Source organism: Cotesia typhae, unplaced genomic scaffold (genome assembly GCF_013202065.1).
Source record: "Cotesia typhae breed Kobodo isofemale line unplaced genomic scaffold, CoteBio_Ctyphae contig_59, whole genome shotgun sequence".
NCBI classification, from domain to species: Eukaryota; Metazoa; Arthropoda; class Insecta; order Hymenoptera; family Braconidae; genus Cotesia; species Cotesia typhae.
Genome location: NW_027423761.1, coordinates 1,319,079 through 1,331,418, shown reverse-complemented (window position 1 = coordinate 1,331,418; position 12,340 = coordinate 1,319,079). Strand labels below are relative to the sequence as shown.

The following is a 12,340-nucleotide window of genomic DNA, read 5'->3' as shown; positions in this document are numbered from 1 at the left end:
TTTTCTTGATAATCAATTAAATAATGTTTTAACTTTTCAAATAAATTATAGTCTTCTTTGTCAGATACAAATGTATCACTATCGCCGGAGAGTTTTATTTTACACAGAGCAGATGGCGGAGTTTCCCGGTAAGAATGTAAATTGTTGCACGGTTCGAGGTTTGGAATACTGTACAGATTTTTACACTTCCATTCGGCGTTATTTATTTTGTTATTATTATAATTACTATTTAATAGAGAATTTTTATCGAATGATCGCGAGCTTTCATTCCAATCACCGCATTTACGGGTATCCAATTCGCAATTTTTTTAAAATCACAATTCGTCGTTTTTATTAACTTTTTTCTGTATATTTTCCCGTCACTTCTATGTCCCCGAGATTTTTTAGGTGATTCTATCGAAATTATTAATATTGTTGGTATTATTAATTACTTATAATTAATTATTATTATTACTTACTGTAACTGCTTCATCAAGTTCCTTGTCCGACATATTTCCGATTTCCAACGACATCACCGACGATAATTTTGAATGAATTTAATTGTAATTATTTAATTATATGTACTTATTGATTGATTGATTTAATAAATAAAATACTAAAACAATTGACTGCTGTTTTTGTCAAACCTCACTTTATATGCTATATAAAGCTGCAAGCGTGTAGAAGATATCAAATATTAAATATCTTTGACAAGAGAAAGATAGAAAATGATCAAAATGCACTTGCAGTGCGCAGACGCTTATATAGTTAACATATTTTAATGCGCAAGCGTGTGAAAAATGCAAGCTTGATCGTTCACGTATCTTCTTATTCAAAAATTCTATTGCATGTCAATCGCGAACGCGCGAGAAGTAAGTTCTAGAGTTGATGACTATTATCACCTAAAATTCAAGTCTTTGATTATTTCACGATAAGTCATATATTTGATCGATAAAATTCATCTATAAATATCGGAATAAAACGCACTATAATAAAGAAGAAAAAAGTATTTAATAGGTCAAAATTACCTTTCAATCGATGTGCTGATATTATTATGCAAAAAAATCTGGATTATCATGACTGTAAGGAGGGTCATGGTTAAAACTTTTGAAAATCAAATTTTTAGGAAAATTTTATTATTATATTGTTGTTAAACCATAAAAACAGATTAAGCAAATCAAAATGCGTCAATAAATAAAATTGTATGTGACACACTTGTGAACGGTTAAGTGTGTGTGACCATAAACACGTCAAGCAATTCAATTAACAAATAGCTAATCATTTTACGCCTTACGCAATGAAGTTTTCCCGGGAAATATGGATTTTTTTTCAATTCGCAACAAATGTTGCTATGGATACTTTTTTTCTGTAATTTTATAAGCTCGTGTATAATCGGAGAAAAATTGTGCAATTTGTATATTTATTTGAAGATCAGAGAGGCTTTCTGATAGATAACCGGTTAAATGTAATTTAGTAATGGGAAATTCATAGAAATGTGGCGAGAAATTATTCTATTAATTCTATTTTGGGGGGCGTCTACTGCGAGTATCGAGTGGAACATACTAAAAATTAACGATTCGAAGTATGAAGATTCTTCAAAATGTCTTAGACGTGATGCGGTGAGTCTTATTGTTTATTTTATCTTACAAAAAAATTTGTATTTTCTCAGAGGATAATTTAAACAACTTCATTAATCAATTTTCATAAAGGAACTTGAAATTGTTATTTAAAATCTAATAAATTATTATTATTATTAACAGAGGGAGTTGGTTGAAATGTGTTTCGTAAACAATTCGAATCCGATGGTGATCTCCGAGGATCTACTTGACAACAATTGGAACCCAGGCGGGAATCCATTGATTGTGATTGACCGAAAATTCGACAAAGAGATCACAGGTTTTTTTCCTACGTACCCGACGTACGCGCTTGCGTTTGAATCAATTGATAAACTAAAGGTAGACATCAATAATCTTCAGAGGTCGACGTTCTGGAACATAAAATCGCCATTTCTGATCGTCGAGACCGGCTCACGTTGCCATAGTACTAAAACAATTTTAAAGTACATGTGGAAGCTAAATTTGCTGGATGTTTATTATTTGTGTGATAGAAAAAATTTGACAGTTGTCTTGACGCTGAATCCTTATGCAAGTTATGCACCGGCACGGTGGGAACTGATTGACGAATTTGGCGAAGACGACGACAAGAAAATGACACTTTACAGGCTACAATACACAAAAGGTACTTTATTTTATTAAATCACGTGACAAATGCCAGACGGGCGTACTTTTTTAGTAAAATAGGGCTCTATGCCAAACCTTTAACATTCTCATGTGTTGATTTAATAATTTAACACACTAGAATGTTAAATTCTACATACTAGTGTAGATAATGAGTAATAACTCATTATGTTTATTTTCAGACCCAGAGATTTGTAACAATATAACATTTGACAAAACGGATCATCTGGAAAATGCAGAGGTTAAAACTTCTCGATTTTGTTCCCTAGATGTTTTTAGTAATGAAACGTATAAAAGAGAATATGGTAACAAAATCATTAGTAAAAAATTGAACATGAAATATTTGACACACTATACCAGCTATCACTTCTCATGAATACCACGTCAACAATCAACTTTATTCCGAATATGAAGATCCCGGAATTATTGAAGCAAGGTTACATCAAAGAATTAGCTGATGAAACTTATGATATCCAGGATCAGCTATTTCCGATAGAAGTTACTGATTACAAGTGCGTGGATGTTATTGCGTATTATCATGAAATGATGTTCTCAATCTTGACCAAGAAGACTAATCTTTTAACATTATTCAACGACGTTACAAACGATGTAAGGTTCGTGGTTGGGACAATTTTGCTGTTCATCATGTTTACGATTGCAATGTTTTTATTGATAATGTATTTTTATAAATGAAAAAAAATAAAGATAACAATGTTTGTTAAATTTTGTATTCTGCTCGATTTTGTTGATGGGTTTTAAAATAAATAAATAAAGAAAATTAATATTCAATAATATTTGTTGTGTTGGATATATTTTTTAATTTTATCCTATAATTCAGATGAAAAATATGAAAATATATCATGTAAGCAAACTATTCGTAATTATTCGATTGGTCGAATATATCATAACCATGAAAATATACCCAACTCCCAATCGCAGACGCGCGTTTGCGCGCGCAAATTTGAATTCTAGTTTAAATTGAATTAAAAAAGAAGAATCTTGAATCTTCACAATATTTTTTTTTTTAACTCTTCAAGCGGCCATTTTTCGCGTAAATTCTGTGCATAAAAAATCACCAAAAAGTTAATTAATTTTTTTTGTCGTTTTAAATTCTCTAAATACTGTATTTTAAAACAAAAAATCAACCACAAATATGTACCAAAAAAAAATTTTTTTTAATTTCATCAGGAAGGATTTTTTGGAAATAATTACTAAAATATTGGAACCATGCATTTATTTTATTTTCCAAGTTCAATTACACGTATAATGTATTTTTTGTAGCTAAAATAAAAGCTAATCAATACAGAGAAAAATATTTTGCATTTATAATTACAAATTATTCATTACAAATGCTTGTAGAGTGTAAATTAAGGCACTATTGAAAGCCAAGTGTTGAAAGAATAATTTTTTACAAAATAAATTTTTTTACTTCATTTCATAAAAATATTTTCCAGTAGATTTATTATAGGTATTATAAATTCTATAAATTTATTGATATTCTTGTGAAAAATAAGTAACTATATGTTTCTTTTTGCATTATGTGGCTTTTAAACATATGTTGCCAACATATTGGTTAATCAACAAGTTGATAAAAATAATTTCATCATGCAGTCGGCTTTAAAAATTTCAAAGCCAACAAAAAATATAACTTCATTATATTTATTAATAACAATTATTCATATTAAAAGTTATTAATTAGTTACATTTTTTATGTAACTATGCTGTAAACTTAACGTAGTAAATCATGCAGTTTCCCATAAAAATTAATCTATAATATATATCCATTAACCAGAAAATTATAACAATAATTGATAACATTTGTAAGTAGACTAAAATTTTTTTTTATAATTTTATAATTTTTTTTTTAACGACAAAAATATTAAAATTTTTTTATGTATCTATTTTTAAAAAATAAAAAGATATTTTTATCTTTCAATATATTTCATGTAATTATAAAAAATATTAATGTCTCTTCTAAATATCAAGCAATAAAACGATTATTATAATTCGTGCCAAAGATTTTTCTTTATAAATATTAAATCTTTGTTTCTTCTTAGCAAAAAAAAAAAAAAAAAAAAAAGAGCGCCTAGAAACACCATTTAAATATTTTTCGTTATTCATAAAATAAATATAACGATAACGAGATAAGTAAAAATATATAATTGTGGAATGGTGTTATTAATTAAAAGATTAAAAATAAAATAACAAATGTAAACTTAAAAATTTCTTCTTAACGCAGATTTAAGTATAGCAGTGCGCATTGTTATTACCATCTTTTCAAGCTGCTCTACTCTGCTTTTAAGTATTCTATTAGTTTTGTCTAAACTCACGGCTTCCATCATCATGCATTTTTCTTTAGCTTTTTTATTCATGCGGGACTTACGCGAAGCTTCGTTATTTTTTTCTCGCGATTCGCGATAGCTAGAGTCTGAATTTTCCCCCTCTGATTCACTGTCGTACTGTCGCTTCCTTCCTCGTCTACTTTGTGTGTCAAAACTATCGATAACTTCTTTTTTCATGCGCGTTTTTATGCTTTTCGTGGGTTTTATTGCCCTTGTCGTTGCTTTAGTGGATCTCGCTCCGGACGATGATGATAAAGTTGATGGTGACAATTGAGACACAAACGATGGCTTCAACGGCTTAATATCCAAGTCATCCAAATTTTTTGATGGAGAAGTTATTGTTGCTTGGCTGTAATTTCTTTTTCTGCTTCGCGTGTTATGCATTCTTGGAGATATTCCTTCATTTTTAGTGCTATTTATGTAGCTCGTCGATGCTTGATAAATGTCTATTGAATCTGTTGATATACTTTCTGGTGAATTTATGTTGTCCTGAAAAAATTTTTATTTTTTTGTTAAATCTATTCATTGTAATGAAATAAGAAAGTTCTTTGGAATAAAAATTACAATATCAATATAAAAAATTAATTAGTTAAAAATTTTCCTAAATTTTATTTCTTAGCTGAAGAAATAAAAATCTCCCGGTAACTTTTTTCTTAAAAAAAGTCTTCTAAATTTGGATGAAAACAATTTTATTTCAAAAATTTGAGAATTTTCATCCAAAAAAATTTTTTTTTTAATTTAGAAAGCTTCTTTTCAAAAAAAAAGTTGCTGTGAAAAAAATTTTTATTTCTTCAGCTAAGAAATAAAATTTTTAACTAATTAATTTCTCACTATAATATTAATAATTTTTTTCAAAATAAATTTTTTCTCTGTATTGCAACATCTTTAAGATTTTCGTAAATATAAAAATTCAATAGAGTTCTTTTTATCCAATTAAAAAAAAACTTCAAAAATTTTTTATTGTTACCCTCCTGTGTAAAAAAAATCGTCTTAAAATTGTCGATTGTTTAAGATCTTAAACGTGACACAAACCAAGACTATTTCAAGACTTTTTTAAGGCGCCAAAAAAAAAATTCCAAATGCGGATTTTTGAAATTTGGTTCTAGAATTTGTGATGAAAATTAATTTTTAGACAATTTTAAGATTTTTTTGAGACTATTTTAATATTTTCTAAGACTATTTAAAGATTTTTTAACATTATTTTAATATTTTTTTAAGACGATTTTGAGATTTTTTGAAGAAAACAGTCTTAAAAAATCTTAAAATAGTCATAAATAATTAAAAAAAATTTTTTTGAGACTATTTTAAGACTTTTTTAAGACGCCAAAAAAAAAAATTCCGAGAGCAGGTTTTTGAAATTTGGTTCTTGAATTTGTTATGAAAATATAACGATATCACAGCGACAGCTCCGGATAATTATTATAGAGTTTTAAAATAGTCTAAAAGTTGTCTTAAAAAATCTCAAAATAGTTTTAAAAAAATCTTAAAATAGTCTGAAGAAATCTTAAAATAGTTTAAAAAAATCTTAAATAAGTCTTAAAAAATCTTGAAATAGTTTTAAAATAATCTAAAAATCATCTTAAAAAAATCTTAAAATAGTCTTAAAAAAGTTTAAAAAAATTTTTTCCAGACTATTTGACGATGAGCTAACAGCGAGAGAGCCCCGGAACATTAAAACGGAGCGTCTTAAAAAAGTTTTAAAATTGTCCGATAATAAGTTTTCAACAATTTAAAATGAGCGTCCTCAAAAATATAGCAGTTAAAAAGTTGTAAACTTGTCTAAAAATTAATTTTCATAACAAATTCAAGAACCAAATTTAAAAAATCTGCTCTCGGATTTTTTTTTGGCGTCTTAATATAGTCTTGGTTTGTGTCACGTTTAAGATCTTAAACAAACGACAATTTTAAGACGATTTTTCTTTACACGGGCTAATAAGTAAGCTTTTTTGTTAAAAAATGGATGCATAAATCTAAAAAATGATAAAAATATAATATCTTACATCGCATAAATAGGATAGCAGATCGAAATCTTTTTCATTGTTATCGAAATTATTAATAATATCCCAATTGACTGTTGGCTCTGCAGAGTAGCTATCCAAATTGACATTGTCATTTAATTGATTAATTTCGATTGGCTGAAACGGTTCGTCCATTTTGTCATTATCAACAAGCCGTATCCATTCGTCTGTCCGTGAGGCTATGGAAGATTTAGGTAAGTCCAACCATTCATCAGGTACATCAATGGTCCCCCCCAGCATAATTGGTTTATCATCATCAATCGGTGATAGCATCACATTTTTATTACTTTTAATGATATTATTCATATTATTACTGTTGTTAAGATTATTATTGTTATTATTAATATTTTTTTGCTTCTTAAAATCATCAAGATCGATTGTTGCAGAAGTCATACCCACGTTAAAAACGTCAACCCCCACGTTTGTCGAGTAAGTCTGATCGTCGATTTTCATATCTGAAAAAAAAAAAAAAAAAATTAAAAAATAATTGAAAATGCAGAAAAAAAATTTTAGCTTGTATTTTTTAATTACGGGGAGATCGACGTACCTGAATGCCTACCATTAAGAGATTCACCTACAGGAAAACTGTAACTTCTGTGATCCATGGGGATCTTGGAGCACCATCCACTTAGATCCTGATAATTTTCCTCCCAAGTTGGTGAAAATATTGTTGTGTTGTCCTCGTCCCTCAGATTCGGGGATGAATTCATCGAGCTCGAAGATGGTGCTTTCGTAATCCATATAATATCTTTCATCAATTCTTTCTCCGTCGTTGAACTGATAATCGGTGTCATAATTGCATGCTGATCGTCGGCCACCTGGGGTGGAACCGACACCTTCGGCTGAGATTTCACGCCATGAGAAGCAGAGGACTGCTTTTTCGTATTGTTGCATTGTTCTTGTACCTGTAATTATCATAGGGTTTAATGTTAGAGAGTTTATAAATTGATATTGTTAATTAAAACAAGATAATTTATGATTATTAAGTTCAATAGTTAGTTTAGTCTATGAAACGTTTTATTTGGAAAGTCGAGTCGAGATCTGCGTAAACTCCGTATAAATTTGGAGCTGTTTGAGCGATCAAAATTTTACAGTGTTCGAAGGAGTCCTGTATCATTGGCTCAGTAGATTTTGGAATATCTTATAAATGAAATTGTAAAAATAATCTGAAATAATCCGATCAGGTCTTAGTCTCAAAAAACAACTTCAATTTTTGAAAAGTGCATCAAAATTGTTGGATAAATATCAATGTCGAATAATTTCATAAAATGTATTTTTTTTTTGCATAACTTTGGAATTTTAAAGATCATATTGCATGTAATGAGTAATTTTTTTGGGCTTAAAATAAAAATCACGTTAAACGCCGTAAAAAAAATTAAAATTTGACGAATCATTATGCAAGTACACGGAAAGAACAAGATGACACTGAATGTCATCCCAGATTATACTCCGTGATATCTGTGACGAAAAAAAATTTCAAATAGTAGCTAGTATAATCCAGATTGTACTGGGTGATATCTGGATTATACTCATTGTAATCTGGATTATACTGGGTGATGTCTGGATTATACTGGGTGATGTCTGGATTATACTGGGTGATATCTAGATTATACTGGGTGATATCTGGATTATACTGGGTGATATCTGGATTATAATCATTGTAATCTGGATTACACTAGCTACTATCTGAAATTTTTTTCACTCAGCATAATCTGGGATGATATCCAGTGTAATCTTGTTTTTTCCGACTAGAAAAGAATCTTTTAGTGTTAAAAAAAAATTTTCAAAAATATACCACACTAAATGAAAAAATTTCTTTAAAAAAAAAAAAAGGTCATATGTGTGACCAAAAATTGATTTGTTGAAATTTTTAAGCGATTTTATTTCCTAGCTGGAGAAATAAAAATTTCTAAAATTAACTTTTTTGTGAATAAAAGTTTTTTTGATTTTGGAAAAAAAATTTGTAGATGTTTACCCTTTTGGAAAAAAATTGTTTTTTCTAAAATCTAGAAAGCTTTTTTTCAACTGTCAGCTAAAAAATAAAATTGCTTAAAATTTTCAACAAATTAATTTTTTATCCCAGTATTTTTAATTAATTAATTTTTGAAACTTTAAGGGGTGATTTATCGCGAAAATCCGATCTATTAATTATTCATTTGGTTATAACTTATAAACTTTAAAAAACTTTTCCCATTCCAGTAAAATTGTTTCAAGTTTTCAATAAAAGCCAATTATAAAAATTCTCATTAAAAACTTTTAAATCGCTTATAATTTTTTTTTTTTTTATACAAGATGAACATTCAAAATAATAAAATTTTACTTTTAAAAAAGTGTCATAAATTTCCCTTAATTTCTATACACTCTACTTTAAGAAACTATTAGGCACTAAATAAATAGGAATTAACGATAAAAAGTAAAATCTAGTATAGTTATTAAAGAAATGACTTGTTACCATGATACCAAGAAAAAATATTGGGAATTTATAGTTCTAAATCGTCACCATTGAGGGTCATTAACTGCAGTACTGGTAAAAAATAATGAATTATCGATTATTTATCAGTATTTCGGTTATTAATATTATTTTGAAGTGCTAATAAAAAAATTAAAAACATGATATGTTCATTTTTAAAAAATTTCAATTAACGTATGGTTATTATTCATTTAAATACTTTTTATACGACTGATTAATGTAAATATAATAAATTAATAAAAATATATATTTACTTTAAATTCCCCGCCCTTATCAAATGTAATGTTGCTGGCCGTTGAACGCTTTGAAATAGGAGGGATTTTGAAAACCTATTAACAAAATAAAAATATTGGTTAATATAAAATTCTATCAAATTATCAAGGACGTTCATGCGCTTCCCTCAATTTAAATGAATGCTAACTTTTTATGAAATTTATTGAGGCCTTGAAAAAAATTTTAATATCAATAATCTTATAATGGTTTATAATTTTTTTTTTACCGGAAATACTTTTTACAAATTTTCAAAAAAAATTTATTAATTAAAAAAAAAAAAGGTGAATATCACAATTTTCGAAAAAATGATATAATCCAAGATTCTATTGAGTATGATTCAAATTATACGGGATATTTTTTCGGATTATATTATGTACATGGAAAGAACAAGATGACACTGGATGTCATCCCAGATTATACTTAGTGTATCTGTGGCGAAAAAAATTTTTAGATAGTAGCTAGTATAATCCAGATTATACTGAGTGATATCTGGATTATACTCATTGTAATCTGGATGATACTCATTGTAATCTGGATTATACTTATTGTAATCTGGATTATATTCATTATAATCAAAAAATTTTTTCTGAAAAAAATGAACAATGATAAGAAAACAATTAGATAAAAATTTTACTCAGTTATATCTATGGTGAAAAAAAAATTTCAGATCGTAGCTAGTATAATCTAGATTATACTGGGTGATATCTGGATTATACTCATTGTAATCTGGATTATACTAGCTACTATCTAAAAATTTTTTTCACTCAGTATAATCTGGGATGATATCTAGTGTCATCTTGTTCTTTCCTTGTAAGAAATTAAATTTTTAACGAATTAATTTTTCATTACAATATTAATAATTTTTTTCAAAAGAAATTTTTTCTTTTAGTGTATTACAAGATTTACACATAAACGTCCTTAATAAAATAAACAGTTAATTTATCTAAAACATAAAAAAAATAGTAAAGTCATATGATTATTTTTTCGTCAATAAATTGAGGCCATATTTAGGAAACATGTTTTTTATCTTATAACCTGACCATGACTCATCATAAATCACTAAGTAAATTTATCAATTATTTCTGATGTTTTTAAATAATAATACAATTTTATTCTAATAATAAAAATAATTAATTGAAATTGGCAAGTAAATTAACAGATTGTATAATATTTAGAATGAGTCACTTAAGATTGATAATTAAAGAATAATACCAATCAATTTAAATTAATGAAACTTTTTATGTAACAGATAATTATCTCCAGACAAACTATTTTTGGTGCCTTTAAAATCACGGTCTTACCACGTGTTGTTATAAAATTACCTCAGTGTTTTACCAGGAAAGTAGATATAACTATTATTAAAAAGATCTTATCTAAAAATCAATAATTCTAAAGAATTTCATAACAATAAATTATTTATTGAATATTTTAATCTAATTGTCTGATCATGACCACGGACAATTAAAATAATGAATGCCGGAGTAATATTTACCGAGTAAAGCGTATTTTAACCGTTACGTAAAGGACTCCCATAGAGCAATATAATAAAGATTTACGTCATCTTTCTCAATTCGCGAATAAAAAATCTGAACAATTATTTTTTTTGCAATTATTTTATTCAATAGTACGACAATTGTGATAAAAAAAGCAAGAGTAGGGGAAAGGAATCTTTGATAAGCAATGATGATAACAAATATTCAACAATTACATGACGTGTATGCGTATATTTAACGCTCTGAAAGTTGCAACAGAATGAAACAGCATTTTTTCTTTAAAAAAAATATTTTTGTTGTTATTGTTGTTATTTTATTGAAAAAAAAAATAATTTGGGGGAGAAAAAAAAATAACTGCGACGAATAAAAATAATTAGATTTATGTAACAATATTTTACAAGAATAGGCGCGAGTTTTTCTGGAAAAATCCACGATTACGTAAACAAAACGTAGAAAAATAACTCTTTTTACTTACCCTCCCTAAATCGATCGGTGATTGGACTGTTTCCACTTGGAGTGGTGAAAAGGGTCGATAATCAACTTATTTACCGTCAAATATATTTAAAAAGTCTTGGTTAAAATAATAAAACTTTTTAAAAAAACAATTAGGGCGTTAAAAATTTTTTTAAAACTTTCGGAAAGCTTATTGATAAATAAATACTTTTATTTAACACTTAAATGTATCACGACTTGACGTAGCAGGTGTGAAAGTCTTGAGTCGCGGACGTAGTATGCAATGAGAATAGAAAACGCGAAATCAGGCTTGCAACGCGCATCAACATACGTCATGACTCATAGGACAGCTAATTTAAATGTATTAGTGAAGAACCCGCGAATAAAATGATACTGACGTCATTTCGCGCCAATCAACGGTGGACTGACGTCACGGTGGCCCAATGGAAGTGATGGGTTCGACAAAATGGTGGGTGGTGGGACACGTAGCGCTTAATGGCACGGACAACAACCCAGATTATTGGGGATTCCTGGAAATGTTTTTGTTAGATAATATCGATAATAAGCTTTGATGTTGCCGCCAAGAGTTTTACGGCTGAACTTTTCTTTCCGGCAGAGGGCGAGCTTTTTTAAGGCCAGTTTCTAGGTTACTTTTTGAACTAGACCTTGTGATTCTATCACATGCTCAATGCTGGCACTAATTGATATTAATCGCTTTTAACATTGGAGGAAGGAGTAGAGAGTGTACTACAGTCGCAATTCTGAAAAACTGTTGCGTCAGACTGGGAAAATTATTTTGTTTTTAACGTTTATTGTATTTTTTAGCTAAAAATAATTCTATGAATATATGTTTCGGAAAGTTAATATTGTTTTGATTAATTATGTAACGTAAAAATGATCAAGAGTGGAGAAGGAAGGGGGAATAGAAATGTATTTTAGTGAAACTTGGTAATAATGAGAGCTTTTTAACCAACTGTGAAGTTGGTTGGGTACTTGGAAATTTTATTGATCGCAAGTAAGTCAGTCAGGAAATGTGATGTGGTTTTAAAAAAATTATATCATTTTTAGCTAAAAA

At 28.2% G+C, this 12,340-nt stretch overlaps 2 protein-coding genes across 2 annotated transcripts; one reads left to right on the top strand and one right to left on the bottom strand.

The window, feature by feature from the left end:
* The first annotated feature begins 1,461 nt into the window (after positions 1-1,461).
* Positions 1,462-2,988, top strand: LOC141532441 (uncharacterized). Its single transcript, XM_074250787.1, has 3 exons — positions 1,462-1,598; positions 1,740-2,217; positions 2,399-2,988. The coding sequence occupies exons 1-3, from the start codon at positions 1,473-1,475 to the stop codon at positions 2,590-2,592; spliced, it is 798 nt and encodes a 265-aa protein (XP_074106888.1). The 5' UTR covers positions 1,462-1,472; the 3' UTR covers positions 2,593-2,988.
* Positions 2,989-3,435: 447 nt separating this feature from the next.
* Positions 3,436-11,555, bottom strand: LOC141532280 (uncharacterized). The gene is made up of 5 exons (XM_074250556.1): positions 11,288-11,555; positions 9,301-9,375; positions 7,124-7,481; positions 6,559-7,031; positions 3,436-5,047 (listed from the first exon to the last, which is right to left on the bottom strand). The coding sequence occupies exons 3-5, from the start codon at positions 7,368-7,370 to the stop codon at positions 4,433-4,435; spliced, it is 1,335 nt and encodes a 444-aa protein (XP_074106657.1). The 5' UTR covers positions 7,371-7,481; positions 9,301-9,375; positions 11,288-11,555; the 3' UTR covers positions 3,436-4,432.
* Positions 11,556-12,340: the final 785 nt, after the last annotated feature.